Source organism: Nothobranchius furzeri, chromosome 16 (assembly GCF_043380555.1).
Source record: "Nothobranchius furzeri strain GRZ-AD chromosome 16, NfurGRZ-RIMD1, whole genome shotgun sequence".
Taxonomy (NCBI): Eukaryota; Metazoa; Chordata; class Actinopteri; order Cyprinodontiformes; family Nothobranchiidae; genus Nothobranchius; species Nothobranchius furzeri.
This window is the reverse complement of record NC_091756.1, coordinates 55,203,631-55,225,201: the sequence shown is the minus strand read 5'-3', so window position 1 is coordinate 55,225,201 and position 21,571 is coordinate 55,203,631. Positions and strand designations below refer to the sequence as shown.

Here is a 21,571-nt window from a genome sequence, read left to right as displayed (position 1 = left end):
TGGGATAGCTCAATTTTCAGCTAAATCCTATCACCTTTTTGAACTCTTACTCTTATAGGTTAACTTTAACCTAGAGACTTCAATCAAGTTTCAACAATCTCACAAGACTATCAGCTATTACTGGTTAAAAAATCTTTTTGATATCTATTACAGTTTTTCTAAAATCACAGGTAGAATTTGAGGTACGGCTTGAGATTTTCAGAAAAAAAATCACAAAAATTATAATGGGGAAAGATAGGAGCGGTGACCCTCCCTTGTTCCATTTCTGGCACTGTCCCGAGAGAACCGTAGGACAGATTGAAATGAGACGCACGCTGGTTTACAGCTTACGAATATACCTTTGTTTTGAGCTATAATTCATGAATGTACTCCAAACATTGTGGTCGTACGGTTTATTTCTTTGAGAATATTCAAATTTTAAAAAATGCTTCCCACCACTCTATACTGAAAATTTCGCGCACCAACTTTTGACCTTCACATTTTCTGGAAACAACTCTTTCCAACACCCAGACCGTTTGGACTACCGAAACAAATCATATCTCAAAAAGTAGGAATTTTTGTCAGCTTTTCAGAATGGGTTTCATTTTGTCCTTAAGTGTTACATTTCTTTCTCTTCCTGAAGAGACCCCATGGTCAGCCTAGGTCTATGGAGGGATTATATCCCTAGGCTGACCTGGGAATGCCTTGGGATCCCACTAGAAGAGCAAACGAAAGTGGTCTTAAGTCTGAGCTTCCATGCTAGGGTCCTTGTCCCAATGACCAGGATAAGCAGATGAAGACGAGTATAAGGAGTATCACAAGTAACTAGACATTATTATTCTTGGCAATTTTATTCTAAGAAAAACGGCAGCTCTACTGAAAGTTTTGAACTGACCAGTATATCCCAGAAGCTCCGGCGTGTGCTCTTGTTGGTGGGTGTGGTGGATTCGGGGGTGATTGTCCCCGTCACAGGGGTAGCACCTACAGTCTGGATTGGGATGATCGGAGACGGGCTGCTTTTGAAGACACGGGAACCACTGCGCTGCCTCTGACTGTCTTTACCTTCCTTCCCCTCAGAGAAGAAAATCCCCTGTCCTAAACACATGGGTCAGAATTAGATCAAGTCAACGGGAAGTTTCAGCACTGTAAGTGTCTTATCATCAAGCAGCTAAAAAGAGGTCAAACAGTTTTCACTGTTTATGAAATTAATGAGAAACTAATACAGAATTATCTAGCTGAAGCAGCACAAGCATTCTTCAGTTCTTTAATTTACATCAACATTGTCTTTCTGTATTTTTGATCAGTTTTTATTTAAAGTTGGTGATTAGAGTGAAAACAAAGACCTGTCAGTGTGTCAGATCTTTTGGGGGGGTGAACTTATCCGATCTAACCTTTGGACTCTTCCATCTGAGTTTTACTTGCTGAGACCCCAACACACAGAGGATGCGGAAGGACTCTGGTCTCCATGACAACATCACAGATTGCATGGCGCAGTGCCCCCTGTAGTTTATGACTGAGCTGTAAGGGGCTGATGTTGCCTTGTTCCCAGATGTCGAAGCGTACGTACAGCTGTGGCGCTGTTAGGATGAGAACAACAGAGTCAAAACTCGGTGGCTTCTAGAAAAATACACTTTAAGATTTTCAGAGCTGAGCAAAAAAAAAAACCACTTCAAATTTTTACAGGAGGAAAAATACACTTTTTTGGATTTCAGGGCTTCCGTTGCATCATGCTGTGATCTGTGTTCTCATGTTGTTTTTGATTGTTCTCATAAATACATTTGACTTTGACTGTGCAGTATAAGTTGTACCTGAACCTTGGCTCATACTCATGGTCTCCATTTTAACCACGCGTGTCAGCTCCTCAAAGTGTTCTGGGTGGAGTGGGGGGCTGCAGTTCTCTAGGCCAGAACACTCCTGAGCTGCAACCTGAACAGGCCGACCTTGAACATCCACAAAGGAAAGGGCAATGCAGGCGATCCCTGTAAGAGAGCAGGAAAAACATCAGCAGGTATCAGGGATCAGGTTTCAACAGAGTTCAGCCTCAAAAAGAAAAAGGTCCTTCAGACATCAGATTTCATTTCTTCAGACTTCCTAAGTAGACCGATTATGAACCGATACTGCAGACTTCGGTTCCTCTGAGCAGGTTAGTGAGATAGGATTGCCTCAGTGATCACTGAAATTGGTAAGAGTTTGTTCACTTCAGGTCAGTGCTTGGACTCCCCTTGAGCCTCTTCTGGGAGACCTCCACTAAGTTGCGTGCACATCTTTAAGGAGTTTAAGGTCATGGCAACAGGGGTTGAATGAACTAGTCGACTAGTCGACTTCACTGCTCTGTAGAGACTTTTAATGCCTGTCATCGACTAGTCGCTGTCACGTGATAATGACAAGATGCGGTCCTCGGAAAAGACGGCAGGTGACGAGCCCCTGCGCGTCTGGATCGAGGCGGAGGCGACGCGCTGTGCCAGAGCGTCGGTACTGACACCCGCCGTAAAACGGACATTTAACCAAATTGTGACCTTTTCCCTCTCGCAATTTAACCTTCCCCTCACCCCCATCCTAATCTTAACCAGCTTGCGCATGCAAAGCTCTGATTGTTGACGCGCTCCAGACATCTGCGTCCTGAGCACGGCCACAGTAACATTATCAAATCAGGTGTCACCACTCAAAAACAAATGTAACGCGATTGTTCATGTCGGCTTATTTACTTTTATGTTTTCTGTCTTTAATTTTTGCCTGATGCGCCCCGCTGCTGTGGAGCGGGGCGCATCATCTCTTTTGTCCTCCGGTGACGCACTGCGGCCGGCAAGCAGCGAGCACTCCGCTGTTTTTGCGGTCGGTAGATCTTTTAGAACTGCAGTTCAAAGGTAACTCATAAGGTGAATATATATGAACCCAGGTAGCAGTTTTTCTTTAGGACTGAGAGGAGATGCAGGGAGATAATAAACAGGCAGGACAGAAAAATAGTCAAATAAAAACAATTTAGTTTTTGTACCTGGTGGTTGCAACAAACAGACACCATTGAAGGTAATCAGAAGTGAGGAACAGAAAATGAAATAATTGTTTTAATGTTTAGAGCAGCAGGAACTCCGAGAGGCTGCAGGCGCATCAGTGAGTTTGTGGCCGCTGCGCAGGGGGAGGGGGGAGAGGGCTGAAGCAGAAACTACCGTTGTTAAAAGAAATGTGTTTAACTTTGAAAATGTGGGCACAATTTTAATTGTCAAAAACTCCAGTGAACCAACCAGTCCTTTTACCTCATCACTTCACATAAGGACAGTTCCAGAAAAATCTAGAGCTGGTTATTATAGAAGGATTAGACATAGTTGAGCTCCAACTCAACAGGTTACTCTAGGGTGAAACCATGTTCCAATCTGGGTCATTCACCCTTTAGTTCTGCTAGGCTGTGGGTCAACTGATCCCTTATTTTAATGTTTCATTAGCCACCTTCTTCACTCTGAAGGTATTCCATTAGCCTAAATAACAATTTTTTCATCATCTTTCCCACATCCAGTATTCCAGTCCTGCTGTTACCTTTGCCTCCTGTACCCTGGCCTCCAGGTTTATTGTAGAGGTAGATATCCCCATCAGCCAGCTCATAGTCTAGATGAAAGTAGTGCTGCAGACAGAAAGAACAAAGTGAGTTCCTAAAACACTAACCACCATGTTTCAGCATTAATGATATTACATTTCTTTGATCCAGGTCAAAGAAAGTTCCTGTGATGTTGGAATTTACACCTATCAATGAACAAAGCATCTGTAGATTACAAGGAATGAAGGGAATGATAAATGAGTTGCCTCATGACTGGAGGATTGTGGGATCGATTCCAGCTCCTACCAGGGGTATTCTGTTATTGTGTCCTTGGAGAAGACACTTACCTGTGTTAGTCAGATGGGCTGATGGCGCAAATGTACTATAGCTGCAGGGCAGCTGCAGCCACATAGTAGCTTACCATCACTAGTAGTGTGTGAATGTGAGTGCCTGAATAATGGAAATCGCATTGACTGCCTAGAAAAGCATCATATATATTCAATCCTTAATATTATGAATGGATACAGAGGTGCACCTGAAAGGTTGAGACACAAGTTTATTTAAAGGAGTGGACTGGTGAATCCCACTACAGCTGGTGTGCTCTAGAGGTCGTGGGTGTACTTAGGGCCGGTGTCAGCAACACCCCCCCCCACCCACACACACACACACAACATCAAAAGACAGAGCAGGCTGCAGTAACGTCTTTCTTGCCCCCCGCTCGCAGAACTGACTTCATGAGAGATTTCCACCAGTGGCAGAACACACGGATCAGCTGATCTAAAGCTCCACCAGTCGGAAAATAATAAAAAAAACCTTGTTTCTTGTGATAATTTATTACAATGTATAATTTATTTTGCTCGGGGGGAATTAATTGGTTGCAAATACTCCGAATAAACGGATCAGGTTTAGAGGCATGATGTGAAATAAGACGTAACTGTACCTTGAAGTGATGTGCTGTGTTGCTGTCTGTGTACTTGGGAATGTGTAGGAAGATGAGAAGGTTCTGTCTGAGGTAGTGGGCCACTGCAGGCAGCCAAGACACACAGTAAGGTGGGAGGCTGTAAATCATCAACTCTGTAGCTGGAGATCCTGATGGCTGGATGAACTAACGAGACATTTACCCAGAGAGAACACAGCGTATTTAGGAGTCCCAAAGCGAGTTAGCACAAGAACATGTAGCAGGAGAAAATGACCGTCTGCAGAAGAATGAAAGAGCAGTTTACCTCCACATCGGCTGGCGTCAGCTTGCAGTTCCTCACGAGCATCACTGTGATGATGTCCAACGTAGTCTCATCCAGGCGTTTCCGTAGCAACTTCACCAGCTCATCTGTGATCTCTGGACCTGGAAAAATGAATGGAAGTGAGCTTCATCTCTACAAATGCTCCTAAATCTGAAGGAAAACCGAGAGCCTCAAGCTGAACTGCAGGAGTCTCTGTAAGAGCAGGATGAAACTTGTGGGGCAAGAGTTCTTTCAATTCAATTCAAGTTTATTTATATAGCGCCAAATCGCGACAAGAGTCGTCTCAAGGCACTTCACATAATAAACATTCCAATTCAGGTCAGTTCATTAAGCCAATCAGAAATAATGTTTCCTATATAAGGAACCCAGCAAATTGCATCAAGTCACTGACTAGTGTCAGTAACTTTACAGCAATCCTCATACTAAGCAAGCATAAAGCGACAGTGGAGAGGAAAACTCCCTTTTAACAGGAAGAAACCTCCAGAGAATCCTGGCTCAGTATAAGCAGCCATCCTCCACGACTCACTGGGGATCGAGAAGACAGAGCAGGCGCACACACACACACACACACACACACACACACACACACACACACACACACACACACACACACACACACACACACACACACACACACACACACACACACACACACAGGACAAAGTAATGTGTCTATAGTTATATTGAGATTTCTTAGTAAATATTCTATTTGGCGAGAGATAAACTTTATTGTATTTATCCTAGTGGATCTATAATTAAACGGATAAACTAGTAGTAGCACATCCAACGTCAAGGAAAGCAAAAAGTTATCAGCTGTACAGAAATAATTTAAGGCATTTGTCAAAAGAACCATCATGCACTGCATCCTAAGCTGACTGTGCATGCTATGTAAAGTGACTGATCAGTTTGGCTAACATGAACATTTCCATCCATATGTGTGTTGAGTTACACCAGCAGCTCAGATCCAGACATCCTGTTCTCCACCAGGGACTATTAGTCTGACACAACCAATATGACTGAATGACACGCAGAAAATAAAGATTTAAGAATAATTGTTAAAACTGTTGCATCCATCTCTGTTTGTAACATTAGTTTTATTGTTCCCAGCTCCTACCTGCATTGCCCACTCCATGCACCAACAGCAGGATGTGCTTGTCTACTTGTCCAATCGGTCGAGAGCCCTCCAAAGAACACCTGGAGCCCTGAAAAACGATTCAACAAAACAATATGGTGAAAACATTCCAACTGAGAAACAAACAAACAAATTTAAAAAATGAGTGCTTCTATTGTCTCAGTCTGAGAACTTATGTTAAATTAACATGAAATAATCTTTTTCTGGCAGAAGAACCAGTCTACTCCAGAACCATTTGGAGTTTTTGACGTGGGTCAAAACCAGCGGTTCCAAACCTTTCATGGCCCTCAAGGTGGAATGGACGGGATGGTTATCATTTATTATCTAAAATCCAAATGTTATAATCTATAAAGCTGGATGTGTCTACAAGCAGGATGGTAATGTGATCGGTATTAAATCAAAAGAACATTATGCGTATGTTTGCTTACCGTAAGGTCTTCAGAATATGAAGGCTCCTGACTCCTGATGAGCCCAATGGAACGGGTCGTGTGGTTGTTTCCTTCCACATCTGAATACTTCCCTGTCAGGGAGGTCTCACACAGTCTATAAAACCCAATCAGAAGGTAGGAGGATTAGCACCTACAGCCAAAGAGTAATCAGGTTAATAATGCCGATTAGGGGTTTATGGCATTTTTACATCTGGCCCAGCCCGGTCTGGTCTTGCTTGGGTCGGCAATCACAAACAGTTTTCGTTTACTCCATGATGTCTGTGGGTCACACCATTTTCTCTTTGATCCACGATAAAACAATAACGTACTGATTTCCCACATAATTCTACATACTTAAAGGTTGAATATGGAATACTGACAATGGCGAATACTCTGGTGAACTCTGGTGGTCAGAGGTGGTATTGCAACAACAGGACTAATTTTCCAGCCGCTGGGATGTTGGTTCACTGCTGAAGCGTTCCAGGCCCATGTTCAGAGACAAATCATACAGGATAAGGACTCATTTCTAGTAATATTTACCGTTAGAACATCTTCTGGGCTCAGAATCAGCTGCTTGACTTGTCAAGACTGCCATTTTACACAGTCTCAACCTTGCCTTGCTGAGAGGACTTTTTAGCGCAACTAGTGGCTGGTAGGTATAAACTTAAACACAGTGTTGTGCTCGACAGAATAAAAATGTGAATATTTATCTTTTTAAATGTAGTTTTAAAAGGAGAAACTGTACATTCATTCTGCTCACCTCTGAACGCTCCGTGGAGGTATTATTTTTTTAATATAGCTTTTTATTAAAATGTTCTATATTCTAACTTTAATTATAATGTTGAATGTTATTGAAAAGCTAATGTGTGTCACCAACATTTTAATATTAAATATGTCAATTTAACCCTTAAACATCAATTGTTTCATATCTATACAGGGATTTATTGGTTTATAAGAGCTCTTGCTTTTTAATAATTTTAACAAGATTTGGATTTTCCTCAAAAAGCTGCTTTATTGAATCGTGAACATGTTTTCTGCCCTCTGGTGGAAGCTTAAGTTGTATTAAGTCTTATTGTTGTAAAAGTAAATTCAAATTCAATTCAAAGATACTTTATTAATCCCAGGGGGAAATTAGAGTTTTCCTGTATTAATAAGATTATTGCTGTATTAATATTTGTCAAAAAAAACTTCACATTTTAAAAATAAATAAATATCATTTTTCTGATTATTTCATGTGTCAGGCTTTAAAGAACTAACTGTCTCTTTAGGCTGATAATATCATTGCACAAGGCTGCAGATTTCTCTCTCAGGGTCTGAATGGAAGTTAGACTAGGAGAGAAAGAGAACCATGATTAACATGGTTAGTTCTCTTTCATATAACGGTGAATTATCAGGTAAATCTGTAGCTGCTGTGCGCTGAGCGCTAAAGCCTAGCACTGCCAATAATGTTATTATAATGAACTCATTTCATTAGCAAACTTATCTAAGTGACTAACGCCGGGGACACACCGGCCGCGGAAGCACCGAGAAGCGAATCGCTCACGAAATTCGGCCGCTGATCGCCGCTCCTCAGTTCAGATCAGACGCGCCCCAGTCGAGGCGCGCCTCGGCTCAGCTGTAGTTTTTCTTTTAAACACTTGGTGTCCTCCATTTCCTCTCTGCCTTTTCTCAGCTCTTTTCCTCTACGTTTGAGTGTTTGTACGTGTGTGTGTGTGTGTGTGTGTGTGTGTGTGTGTGTGTGTGTGTGTGTGTGTGTGTGTGTGTGTGTGTGTGTGAGAACCTAGGGTATGAACCAGTTGTTTCTGCCAGTTGAATCTCTTGGACCCCGCTCCAATTCTGCAGCTGTATCCTAGCAGTTTCTTCCAAAATGGGTACGTAAATAATCGTGTTTTTCAGGGGTCGTACAGCTCCTTGTGTTTCTCAGCTTCCATAATTAATTTAAAGTCATCCATCTTAACTGCTTGCCTCAGACTTTCTGCCTCTCTGTCCTGTTTGCTCCGGTGAAAAGACACCCAAAACCACACACCCCTTCACGTGGTCACACACGCACACAAGTTCGATGTGTGTGTGTGTTCGTGTGGTTTTTCTGCAGTGTCTGATTACGAACACATTTGACTATTGCGGAATTTTATTTTGAAATGCTTTATTTTGTTAAATTTACCGGCCTGCCTCCTATGTCTAGGTTTGACTTCCTGCCAGAATTGACGCGATTCACTCGCGAAAAAATAGAGCAGACGCCGAAATGATGGCTGCACGGCGCGGGCTGGAGCGCCAGCGTGCGCCGGCGCAAGGTGATTCGCGGCGCTTCGGCGGCCCATGTGGTCTATAGAATAGCTTAACAAGGACGCCGAATGAAGGCGGTCCCATTTTCGCAGCGCTTCCGTGGCCGGTGTGTCCCCGGCGTTACACGTTTCTTTGGAAAATAGGTCCTTATGTCCTGAACCGTCTTCTTTTTAGCCTCCATCCTCATGTAAACCACTTTTGTGAGACTCATTTTGATTCATACAGTCAGAGAGGATGTGGTGTACAGCGCTTTCATTGTGACGACCGGAAGTGTGTGGGTTGGTTGTGGGGGAACTTGACTGATGAAATGTGAAGTGACGGTGGCGTTAATAAAAGAGCCTCTCGAGTTCATGGCTGTTGTCCTCTCTTCCTGTGCAGCTTTTATACAGCTAGCGTCATCCTCTCAGGACCCTCGATTGCCCCAAACACAGGAGTCTTGCATATGACTGGAACGTTTTCCTTCAACCTTTGACGCTGCTAACAACTGGCGTAATTTAGTCTCATGTGAGTCTCACCTGACAGCATGCACAGCCAGTCACACTAGCCATATGCGTTATGGGGGAAGGACTCAAGGAGAGAACGTCATTTAACCCTTTCTGCACCTCTAGGGTAACAAGACATTGAATGGTTTGTTGTTTTTTAGCGGAGGCGGTCAAATTATTAGTGAGGACTATTTGTTCATTGCTCGATATTGGTGGGGACTCGTCACCTCCGTCCATGCCAACGCTACACCCTTGGTTCACACAGCCTTCTCAGGAACATGGATGTCTCCGAGCATATGGGCGGGGAAAAAGACACGTGGAGAAGTCCATGGAGTTAGTAAACTAAAGGGGTTGTGAGCAGTGTTGCTTTTGGATATTCTGACATAAAGCATGCAGCTTCCTACGCTCTCACTGAGCGGCGGTGCTACACAGCAGTCGGTCCTCGTGCTTCTGCAGCTGGAGCAGTGGTTCCAAGCTGCAGTCAGAGAAGATGTTCACTCCACTGCATCTAGAATAATGATGAATAGCGCACGTGGGAAGCTGCTGCTGGCCAGTTCTACCAACCAGAGACTCCCACTAGTAGGTAGGCGTGAACTTCAGCTGACCAATCAGTTGGTGGTGGATGTGTTGGGTTGACTGAGCACAAAGCTGACCGTTGAAAAAAACGATCAGCTGAACACAGATTCCTCAGATGTGAACCCAATTACCAAAGCAGAGCTAGACCAGGCTGACCCAGGTGTGAAAGCGCCATTCGAGAAGGACTTGGGTCGGTTATCTCTGCTTCATGTTGAAAGGGTGGGATGCTGATGCAGGATGGAATATAAATTTATGGTTTCTGAAGGTAAATGAATGGCATGAAACCAAGTTCACCTGAGGTAGAAGACCGATTTGGTCGTCCGTTCTTGGTAAACAAACATGTTCTTCCTGTTGACCACGGAGAAAGAATTCAGCACGGATCGAAGAGCCTGGATAGCTGAAGGGAAGGAGGACACGGAAGTTATTCAATCCAACGTGTTTGGGAAACACGGAGCAAGTCCGTAAACAAATTTAAAAACATACAAAAGAAGTTTAAAATGAAAACAGGCAGTAAGTGCGGTGAGGTTAAAACAGGAGTGACGTGTTCCCTCCTGCGTGTGCCTGTTAAAAGCCGACACTCGGTGGGCTAAAACTTGACAAGACAAAGTGATTAAATACATAACAGATGGACCTAATTAGCTTCAGAAATGACCAAGATATGAAAACTTAACACAATTACACAATGAGCTGCTCAGTGAGAGACCCGCTAACCAGGCCCGCAGCAGGAAGCACCAGCTCTGAGGCGGAGCTCAGCTCGCAAACTTACATTTTAGTTTGCATGAACGTTTTCAACAGGAAGGTCAGGTCACTCAGTCCTATAAGAAAAGTTCTAGTTCTGTTTAGAAGCTGCTGCATCAAACAGCTCAGACTCACATGTATGAATACCGACCTAATAATATAAAAGGGAGACAAGGTTAGGTGAAACTTTGTTACGACGACATGACAAACTCTGAAACTCACCCCGGGACACGCCCATGTTGGGTCCCATTTTGAGGCGTGGATGAATGTGGATGATGGTGCTCCACACTACATCGCATGCAAAATGTCCTGGAATGAACTGCATGGTGGCTGCCAGGTAGTCTCTGGCCTGGTAGCTCTCCTCTGTGTTGTAATCTAAGTGGTGAATGAAGACAGATGATGTCAGCTGTTGCCGTTGACGCTGAGAAGACGTTGTGATGTGTTCACTTACCTTCAGTGGTGCTCAGCTTCTGCTTATACAGTGACTCGTTTTTCCAGATGTCCTCCTCACTCTCAGCCACCAGCAGCTTGTTACACATGTGTCTGTCGTGCAGGTCCTGCAGCAGCATGCGCTAAAACACACACATCCCACAATAAACAGCCAACAGGAGCCTTCTGACAAGAAGGATCTCAAGTACCGTATGTTACGTTTATGGGTTCTTCTGTGTAAAAATCCTTATCGTGATCGGTGGGGTCATCTGAACTGTCAACTCTATAATAAACTGGTGAAGGTTCTCGGTCATCCAGGTCATGGTAATGCTAAAGGGGTCAAATGAAGGCAACTGGACTTCTTCGGTTACTTGGAGATGTTTCTCTTCTCATCCGGGGAGTTTTGTCAACTCTGACTAGAATATGGGAGGGTCAGCTATAAGCTTGACAGCTCCACAGACAAATGTAGCTTTGGATCAGGTGTTTCTACCCGACTCAGGGAAATCTGATGTCCCGTTTATCTACAAGTCTGCTCAATTTACTACTCAAAAAGTTAGCTTAGTTTCAGTCACAGCACTCTATCTGAACCTCTGTGAGACGTCGAAAGAATCCTCACAAAAGCAGCAAAAGCAAAGTAAAACCTATAAGATTAATTTAAAACATATTAAACTCAAGTGGAAAGTTTTATGGTAGTTTTCCTGCTTGTCCTGATAGAATGATACGTTCTAAAATGAAGCAGAGAGAGAGCTAAAGCCCACACTGACCCCATCACGAACAGTACCTGGTTGACGATTCTGCAGATCTCTCCGATCTTCCTGACCATCCACTTGTGCAGCTGGAGAGATTCGGGAAGCTCCTGCTCTTCCTCTTTCTTCTCTAACTCATCTCCTGTAACTTCTCTTCCTTCTGTAAAGCATCTGCAAACAAAGGTGGTCCAAGGAAACCCGCTCCGATTAGGAGAGAACCGACTACACAGGAGCATCTAAATCAGACCATTTCCACGTCTACTGCCTCACTGATGATGGATTTGAGGAGGAAACCTTTAATCTGTTATTTTCTGTTTTGCTCCTCAGCTGACTTGTTGTGAGCTGGAACTTTGTAAAAATGAATGAATGAATGAATGAATGAATGAAGGAAGGAGGGAGGGAGGGAGGGAGGGAGGGAGGGAGGGAGGGAGGGAGGGAGGGAGGAAGGAAGGAAGGAAGGAAGGAAGGAAGGAAGGAAGGAGGGAGGGAGGGAGGGAAGGAAGGAAGGAAGGAAGGAAGGAAGGAAGGAAGGAAGGAAGGAAGGAGGGAGGGAGGGAAGGAAGGAAGGAAGGAGGGAAGGAGGGAGGAAGGAAGGAAGGAAGGAGGGAGGGAAGGAGGGAGGAAGGAAGGAAGGAGGGAGGGAGGGAGGGAGGGAGGGAGGGAGGGAGGGATGGGAGGGAGGGAGGGAGGGAGGGAAGGAAGGAAGGAAGGAAGGAAGGAAGGAAGGAAGGAAGGAAGGAAGGAAGGAGGGAGGGAGGGAAGGAAGGAAGGAAGGAAGGAAGGAAGGAGGGAGGGAGGGAAGGAAGGAAGTAAGGAGGGAGGGAGGGAGGGAGGGAGGGAGGGAGGGAGGGAGGGAGGGAGGAAGGAAGGAAGGAAGGAGGGAAGGAGGGAAGGAGGGAGGAAGGAAGGAAGGAAGGAAGGAAGGAAGGAGGGAAGGAAGGAAGGAAGGAAGGAAGGAAGGAAGGAGGGAGGGAAGGAAGGAAGTAAGGAGGGAGGGAGGGAGGGAGGGAGGGAGGGAGGAAGGAAGGAAGGAAGGAAGGAAGGAAGGAGGGAAGGAGGGGAGGAAGGAAGGAAGGAAGGAAGGAAGGAGGGAGGGAGGGAAGGAAGGAAGGAAGGAAGGAAGGAAGGAAGGAAGGAGGGAGGGAGGGAGGGAGGGAGGGAGGGAAGGAAGGAAGGAAGGAAGGAAGGAGGGAGGGAGGGAAGGAAGGAAGTAAGGAGGGAGGGAGGGAGGGAGGGAGGGAGGGAAGGAAGGAAGGAAGGAGGGAGGGAGGGAAGGAAGGAAGTAAGGAAGTAAGGAGGGAGGGAGGGAGGGAGGGAGGGAGGGAGGGAGGGAGGGAGGAGGGAGGGAGGGAAGGAAGGAAAGAAGGAAGGAAGGAAGGAAGGAAGGAAGGAAGGAAGAAACTGGCCTAGACAAAATCACAAAGACGTACTATAAATGAAAGTACTCATCAGCTGTTTCTGATTATCTGCAGAAGGTAAGTGGAAGAGAAGAGAAACATTTTAGAGACAAAGACAAAACCAAGTTCTGACCTGGAATGGGAGTAGACCTTCACTTTGTCCTGGTAGATCCTCACAATCAGCCAGAAGTCTGGCATCAGAGAAGGCTGACCCTCCTGCTCGTCCAGGATGGGGCTCTCACACTCCGAGTCGCTGCTGCTGCCGCCGTCGTAGCCTTCAGAGATAGAGCATTTTGGGACATGGATGACTGGGATAAATCTGCAGAAGGTTCTGAAGCTCGGATCTGTAAGGAAAACCCGTTTCCTGAGGCAACATTAAATAACTATTAGTTAATTGATGTCGAGAAAGGGGTGGGATTAAAGAAGCTGATGCTTCATCCTACTCCCATTTTGAACATGTGTATAAAAAATTAAAATAAACCAGAAGGAGAAGTTACTTTTGTGTGTATTACTATACATATGTACGCATGTTCAAAATAAAAGACAAAGACAATGCTGTTCATCACCTGATAACCTTCTCAGCCATCGTGGAGGCATTAAAACATGAAGCTATCACAGCAGCTGGTGTTGGTCAGCATGTGGACCTCAGCAGAAGGTTCTGTTAGGCAGCAGAACTTACCTTGCATGTCTGAGTCCATGCTGCCCTGGCTGGAAACCACACTCTGGACGCGGCTGGGTCTGAGCCTGCTGCTGCCTGAGGAAAAGAGAAAGTTTCTTTGTGATTTTAGTCATGATTTAACTTTAGAATAGACTTCATTGATCCCACAGTGGGGAAATTCACTTGCTACAGCAGCACAGACACTTGGAGAAAAGGAGGATGAAAAATAATTTGAAATAATCCAAGAAGGATAGAGAAAACTCTGACTCCAACAGTGGCCCCGTGGCCCATCCTGGGTCATGTGAGGAGAAGAACACAGCTTTGTGTTTGAGCTGGTCCAGGTTCTCCCAGCAGGTCTGAAACCATGTTCCATGTTTACTTAGATATTATCTAGAGTTTTGTATTCTAATTATAAACTCCTAGAGTTTTGTATTCTAATTATAAACTCAAGACATGACTTTTAATGTTTCTCCAGCTGGTAAGAATTAATTCTTTACTTTGTAAAAGATACATTGTTAACTAGAATAATCTTTGTTTTTAATGTTCTCCTCTCAGATCTTCAGCCACGGGTCATCTTCAGCAGCGGGTGCTCCAGACTGTGTGCAGGACTCACTGTGAGAGGTGGACTGCACCGACTCAGCCAGGCTGACGCTAGAAGCCATGTGGGGGGGTGAGCTGGGTTCTGCGCAGCTTTGCGTCTGAAGCTGGAGGGGGCTGGGGTGACATCTGTCCCCGCCGGTGCTGACAGCGTCATCTGCTTCAGGCCTCTGGACCTCCACCGGCTTGTCACCAGAAACATCAGCAGTGAGACGAATGGACTTCCTGTCATCACTCTGCAGACGGAGTGAGCTCGAGTCAAAACCTCTCGTCTCATCTAAAACGTTTCTGTGACTAAATAAGTGCACAACATCCAACATGTAAACCAAATAAATGATAAAAATATATATATATAGAAATTAGAAAATAAATGAAAACAAGTAAATCTGGGAGGAGTTTGTTTGATTTTCTAATTCCTAAATTGTTTTTGGTTTTAAAATTTGTTTTTATTCAAATAAAGACTTTGTTCCTTGAAGTATGTGAAAATTTACTCAGATTTTCTTTGCCTTCTGTGTTCCAGACTAGTTTCTGTCTGTCAGCGTGGTCCCTCAGGCTGAACTGCATCTAAAGGAGAACTCTTGGTTTATTCACCAGAAACAATCGGAGGTTTACTGCCTGGCCTTCCTCTTCCAGTGTTGAGATCAGAACCTTGTTAGTTTGCATCGTGATCAAGAACTGAGAGGATGATATGAACCTGATCGCACCCTGAAGATGATGAAGAAGAAGAAGAAGAAGAAGATATAATTTCTATAGCGCCACTCAAGATAAAATTCACGAGGCGCTTCACAAAAACAAAAAATGTAAAACATTATTCAGAAAATGATTAAAAATATTTTTAAAATGAGTAAAAAATAGACAATTGTGATTATAAAATGTTAAGAAAGAGAGAGAGTGAACAGGAAAGAGGGAAATCAGTGAATCCTGAGGAAGGTGGAATAGGTGGGGAGAGCAGAACAAGGAGAGGGTGATGAAGGTCACACCAAAGCCAGCTTGAACAAGTGAGTCTTCAGCTGCTTTTTAAAGGAGACCACTGAGTCCACTGATATCAGGCTCAGGGGGAGAGAGTTCCAGAGTCTGGGGGCCACAGCAGCAAATGATATGTCACCTTTGACCTTTAGCCTGGTGCGTTGCACAACCAGTAGGCTTTGATCACTGGACCTCAGGGACCTGCTGGGGGTGTAGGGACTAAGAAGATCACCAATGTAAGATGGTGCTTGTCCATGTAAGGCCCTATAGACCAGAACCAGGATCTTGAAATGAGCCCTGAAGTTGACTGGCAGCCAGTGAAGCTGGAGGAGAAGCGGGGTGATGTGGGTGTGTTTGGAGGACTTGGTTAGAAGCCGAGCACAGGCATTCTGAACCACCTGTAGACGGTCCAGGGAGGTTCTGCTCAGACACGTGAAAAAAGATTTACAGTTGTCTAAGAGTGAGGAGATGAAGGTGTGGAGAACTGTCTCAAGTTCAGAGCGGGACAGAATGGGACTCAGCTTAGCAATGTTCCTGAGATGGAAGAAGGAAGATCGAACAAGAGAACTGACATGAGAATCCAGGGTGAGAGCTGGGTCAAAGGTCACGCCAAGATTCCTGACGGAAGGTTTGGTGTGAGAAGTAAGCTGACCAAGAGAGTCTCTGACTTTGGGAACCAGCTTGTCTGGGGCACAGATGAGGATCTCAGTCTTATCTTCATTCAGCTGTAGAAAGCTCCCAGCCATCCAGGTTTTGATAGAGTCTAAGCAGGTGTGTAACAGCTGCAGCTTAGACATCTCATGGGGCTTAAAGGAGATGTACAGTTGGATGTCATCTGCATAAAGATGGTAGGAGATTCACCCTGCAGGTGCAGTATTGTGTAATAAAGTCTTCCACAAGTTAGAACTCATTCATAACCTAGGTCTTGTCAATATAAAATATTACTTGCTGGTGAACACGGGCCTGAATACTTCAGGTAGTTTTAATGTCCACCATGAAACCACTTCTAAAGAAGTCAAGTAAAGAAAGTAGTAGTAAGGTGATTAGAGCAGCTGAGTTCTTTAACTTTAGACTTTATGTTAATATCCTCCATGACGACGCCTCCCATTGGTCTGCCCGTACCTCTACTTGGCTCTCCAGCACCATGACCTCCCTGGGATCCCTAGCACTGTAAGGGTGGGGGAGCTGTTGGGGGTCTGCAGGGCTCTCTGACAGCCTCTGGGCAGCCTGGATCCTCCGAGGGTGAAGCCTGCTCAGGGACATGTAGTAGAAGTTGTCCTGCTCCGCATTTAAACTGTAGCCAGAAAACGATATCCTGCGAAACTCCTGAAAATAAATAAATAAATACTATGATGAAACACATTTGTTCATGTATTTTTATGCATCTGAGCTCTAATATCATCTACATGCTCTGTGATATATATCAGCCAACATGAACTGGAACTCTACAGGCAGACCTCTCCAGGTGTTCTCACCAGGATCTGACTTAACCAGGGCACTGACCGTCGGTGAGCTCAGAACATCTGGTTGAAATTCAAATACAACACGCTTTATTACCGACTGTGTGTTCTTGCCTCTTTGAATTTCTCCAGAGACAGTTCAGGCCCGAAGACAAACTGAAGAGGGACGTCTTCACAGTGACAGTGCGGCCGACTGTTAGAGCAGAAGACATGTTCTGCTACTTTGTGCAGCGTGGCTGAGCTGATGACCCGAGAGTGACGCAGAGCAGAAACAATCTCGTCCTCCAGCAGCCAGCGGATCTGGATCGCAACAAGAAAAGCTCAGCACTGCGTCAAAGCAAGTCAAAAAGTTGGTGCTGCTGAAACCTTCACCCCCAACTTAAGTCTGCAAGCAACTTCCTAAGAGCCTAATGCTACTGGGGGACTCTAGAGAAAAAACAACAAAAACAAGGCTAAAAATATTGTCTGTGCACAATAAACTAAGGATAAAACATGTAAAATTACAAAACTACTATTTTTAAATACACTCTTTATAAACTTCCATTAGCTGATGATCACACCCACACTCACTTCTAGAGACAATCTGCTTCTAGCACTATTTAATGGCCAATGTGTTCCTCTCCAGACTCTGTATACGTGGTTTGGCTCACCTCATCTATGGTGGCTAAAATGGCGAATTTGTGGGGAAGTGGCAGTTTGGATAACGGATCACCAGCAACACTGAGGAAGAACGGAGACCATCTCAAATACAGGTGTGCACAGCAATGGTCCTTTGTTACACAGCAAAGCTGAGCGGTGAACAAACCCACCCAATGGAGCCTGCTGCTTTCAGACTATCCAGCTCCTCGTCAGAGTGGTAGGAGGAGGGCTGTGCCGGTGAGCGATTCAGAGACACGCTGCTCTCTGAGGTGTACCTTCACACAAACACATCACAGGTACTGTTAACTTGGAAACATGCCCTGAACCCACATTTAAGAGGCAGTGGTTCCGGGTCAAATACAGACTGTGTCATGGTCTGTGTCTGCATCTCCCCTCATGTGTCTCCTTGTGTCCTCCATTCGTTCTCTAGGTGCTCCTTGTGTCCTAGCGCCCTCGTGTGTCATGTCTGCGTCTTCCTCATGTGTCTTCTGGTTTTCCCCATTTGCCCCTAGATCTCCAGCCCTCTCGGTTTCTCAAGCCATTTCCTTTAGTTACAGCCTTTCATGATTTAGTATGTTTTTTCCATCAGTGTTTATTATTTTTCTCCCCCCTCCCTTTGAATTGTAGTTATGTTTCCTGCTCTTTTGTATTAGGTTTTATTCTTAGGTTAAGTTAGTTTCTCCTCTGATTAGTCACTGCCTTCACCTGGTCCTCCTCCCACACCCCACACACCTGCAGCTCATCTCCCTCTCATCCTCCCTGTGTATTTAAGCCCTGTCTTGTCTCAGTATCTTGTCGGTCCATTGTTTGTATTCTGTCTGCGTTTGTTCGTGCTCTTTATTCCATTCCATTCCATTTATTTGATAAAGCACATTTAAAAACAGCATGTGAGCTGACCAAAGTGCTGTACAGGGGTAAAAACATATAGGGTTAAAAGAATATGAGCTTTTTGTCTCGTCCCCAGACTTTGTGCTCTAGGTGAGCTTCTGTTTCAAAGTCTTTGGTCTTCGTGCTCTTTGAGAGCTTTGGGTGTCCTGTGCTCCAGGACTTTGGACTTTAGGCTCGTTGCCTTGGATTTATTTTTGTTCATTCTCTAATAAAAGGATTTTTTCCTTATATCTACTCCTGCCTCGTGTCCTCCTTGGTATCTGCATATATGGGTCCTAAACCTCCCCGAAACGTGACAGACTGGCCTACTGCAGCTAGTATATGAGGAATGGTTTATTTATTGACATCAGACTAGGCTTAAACACCTGATGAAATTCCCATTTTTCCATATAGGATGAGAAGTGGCATCAGCCAGTGTTACACATAGCATGCTGATCCAAAGGCAGAAGGCCAAGCGTAGGGTATTAAAGATGATGTATACAGACGCTACAGCTACTCTGTGAATGGCCATACTTGTGGATTTTTTTAAGGGGTCAGGCCTGTGTTTTTTTATTGGTAAATAAATAATAAATAAATAATAGCATGTGAATATTACAGTGGAGAAGTGCTGGATCCCAGGATAAAAGGTTTTTCATTAATCCACTGCAACTGTCGGGAGTCTTTATGGTAATTTTCTAAAGTCAAAGAGTTCCAGAATACGTTTGCACTTGTGGCAACTTCAGAAATATGGTTGAATGATGATAAAGAACTGCAGGATGAACTAGCGGGTTATGAAACGTGTTGGCATGTGTTGCCATGTTTGTCATTTTGGGTCTTAAATGTAAAGTTGTTAACAATTTGACTGATTGATCATTTGATGTAATGTTTAACCATTAAAATCCATGTGGCAAGATCTAAAAACATATCAGTTGCACTGATCATACACCTGAATCCTGTTTAGACCAGTTTAACAAATACATTTCTGTAATATTAGAAAAACACAAAGAGAAGGTGACCTTTTATGTGGTGATTTTAACATTGATCTATTGAAGGCAGATGACCATAAGACTGCAGAATTTATTGATATTATGTTTAGTTTGGGTTCTGCCGGTTGATTGTGAAGCCCAGCAGAATAATGAAGGATAGAGCCACTTTGGTCAACAATATCTTTGTCAGTAGGATAGAGGGGAAGATATAGTGGACTATATGCTGGTCATCCAGGTCATGGTAATCGAAAGGGTTCAAATGAAGGCAACTGGACTTCTTTGGTTTCTTGAAGACGTTTCGCTTCTCATCCGACGAGCTTTGTCAGTTTTGACTGGAATATGGGAGAGTCGCGTTTATAAGCTGTAGATGTCGGTTGTTATTTAACGAGCAAATAATGGGCAGTTTCTCTAAAAGACAGCAGGCTGAAGTAGATACGTCTATTTTGGTGGTAAAACTGCAGAGTTGTGGTCTTTTATACGTTCACTCACCTGTTGTGATGAAAATCGGTCATGACTTCGATGTCCAATGGTAGAGTCAGAACAAAAACATCCAGGGTGACTGAGAGCTCACTCAGATCGACAGACGATAGGACATTAGAATTCTCCAGGCAGGAAATAATCTCCCCTGCAAGCACAGCAATGGAATGAGGGCAGCAACAAACGACACCTATGTGTCTCACTAAGAGAGCGCCCTAAACCTTTTCAGAAGGTCCTTTCTCACACCCACCAGGCAGGATTGGTTAGAAACAAGCCTGTGAGTGCCAAGGAGGCTGGGGGAGGGGGGGGGGGGTGTCCCAGTTTTTATGGGGAAAAGTCCAGCCCTGCACAGACAGTCTATTCAATCATTTTTCCTGTTATGAGCATACGTTTTCATTCCTTTCCCCAGCTAGCTGTAGCTTAGCTCAACTGTCCAGAGATAGGGTGCAGACTTTGTAGCCTCGCCCTTTGATCTAGGCTTCCAGTTTCTTCCACGGGACATCTCTCATACTAGTTTGTCTCCAAAGTGTGAGCTCCCAACTGTAAAGAGAAGCTTCACAGCTTGGTTCAGGCTGGACCCCTCTTCTCCCCATTTTATGAGACCTCTCTATGTGAATCCCCAATTAAGGGTTTTCTTTATAAATCTCTTGTACGTCTGGTGATTATTGGAACATTTTGACTTTGAAGGAAAGATTTTCTGCATGTGCGACCAACAAAAGCTGTTGTGTTACTTTACTAGACACAGGCAGGAATACTTGACAACCCTAACAGCCCTCTGTATGTTACCTCAGTAGCAATATTCCCACTGTGCCAGCTACTGAGGGACAAACTAAAACACATCCTTACCCTCCTAATTACATAGGTTCAAGCGGGAATAAAGATTCGAGTTGAGATACTCGCCAACTGTTTGTGATACATCTCTGTCTCAAACACAGTCTGACACCCTACACCTTAAAGCTTCTATAGCAAATTTGGGATAATAATAACACGGTTCGGACCAAAAGCAACTACTGGACCTAGGGACATCCCGTTACGATATTGATATCGGTCCAAAAACACTATCTGATTATATCGGACTGCATCAAAAATCTCCGATATTAGCAGTACGTTCCGCTTTAAATTCCATTCCATCAGCGCCCAGATCCAGCATGCAAAATCCACATGATCAGAGCATTGTGTGCTAGCAAAGTAGCAAGGAACAACGTCGGCAATGTGGCTGTTCAGCGGCATTGAAGTCACGGACAACAAAAGATGTTTAGACCTACAAAACAGTGACTGGTGTTAAGAACTATCTCATTTCTTCTGGCAATGCAAGTGTCTGGTTCCGGCAGAAGCATTTCCGGGAAGATTCCCAAGGGGAGGGGTTAGTGTTCCATGACTGTGTTTGGGTTCAAAGCCTAGCTTGTTCTGTAGATTCGCTATAGCAGCTTTAATGGAACACCGGCCAATCCACATCCACGGTGTCATGGTCGAAAGGGTCAGCAGCTTCAAGTTCCTTGGAGTCAACATCACTGAGGACTTCTCCTGGACCCTCCATACAGACGCTGTTATCAAGAAAGCTTGCCAGCGGCTTTACTTCCTCAGGAGGCTAAGGAAGTTTGGCATGAACACGAGTATCATCTCAAAGTTCTACAGGTGTGCTTTTGAGAGCTTGCTGTCGAGCTGCATCACAGTTTGGTATGGAAGCTGCTCTGCCAGCAGCCGTAAATCACTACAGAGGGTGGTGAAAGCAGCAGAGCACATCACTGGCACAAGGCTTCCTGCCATTCGGGACATTTATCTCCAGCGATGACTCCGGAAAGCACACAGCATCATCAAGGACCACAGCCACCCAGCGCATCAGCTGTTCTCCTCGTTACCATCTGGCAGGCGTTACAGGAGTCTGCCTGCTCGGACTACGAGACTTAAAAACAGTTTCTACCACCAAGCCATACGACACCTCAACCATTACACTTAAACACACA

General features: G+C 44.6%; 1 protein-coding gene across 6 annotated transcripts in view; it reads right to left on the bottom strand.

The window, feature by feature from the left end:
- Nucleotides 1–21,571, bottom strand: part of szt2 (SZT2 subunit of KICSTOR complex) — a 93,186-nt gene that overhangs the window by 36,982 nt on the left and 34,633 nt on the right. For all 6 annotated transcript variants that reach the window (XM_015962238.3, XM_015962242.3, XM_015962240.3 and 3 more), the window contains exons 33-52: nucleotides 19,620–19,755; nucleotides 17,448–17,552; nucleotides 17,289–17,358; nucleotides 16,753–16,938; nucleotides 16,301–16,504; nucleotides 14,229–14,448; nucleotides 13,637–13,711; nucleotides 13,091–13,232; nucleotides 11,596–11,731; nucleotides 10,837–10,957; nucleotides 10,608–10,760; nucleotides 9,942–10,044; nucleotides 6,307–6,421; nucleotides 5,861–5,948; nucleotides 4,729–4,847; nucleotides 4,446–4,610; nucleotides 3,508–3,592; nucleotides 1,788–1,958; nucleotides 1,371–1,556; nucleotides 875–1,074 (exon numbers count right to left, since the gene is read on the bottom strand). In XM_015962238.3, the coding sequence (XP_015817724.1) occupies nucleotides 875–1,074; nucleotides 1,371–1,556; nucleotides 1,788–1,958; nucleotides 3,508–3,592; nucleotides 4,446–4,610; nucleotides 4,729–4,847; nucleotides 5,861–5,948; nucleotides 6,307–6,421; nucleotides 9,942–10,044; nucleotides 10,608–10,760; nucleotides 10,837–10,957; nucleotides 11,596–11,731; nucleotides 13,091–13,232; nucleotides 13,637–13,711; nucleotides 14,229–14,448; nucleotides 16,301–16,504; nucleotides 16,753–16,938; nucleotides 17,289–17,358; nucleotides 17,448–17,552; nucleotides 19,620–19,755 (2,780 nt within the window). The remainder of the gene's footprint in view (nucleotides 1–874; nucleotides 1,075–1,370; nucleotides 1,557–1,787; nucleotides 1,959–3,507; nucleotides 3,593–4,445; nucleotides 4,611–4,728; nucleotides 4,848–5,860; nucleotides 5,949–6,306; nucleotides 6,422–9,941; nucleotides 10,045–10,607; nucleotides 10,761–10,836; nucleotides 10,958–11,595; nucleotides 11,732–13,090; nucleotides 13,233–13,636; nucleotides 13,712–14,228; nucleotides 14,449–16,300; nucleotides 16,505–16,752; nucleotides 16,939–17,288; nucleotides 17,359–17,447; nucleotides 17,553–19,619; nucleotides 19,756–21,571) is intronic.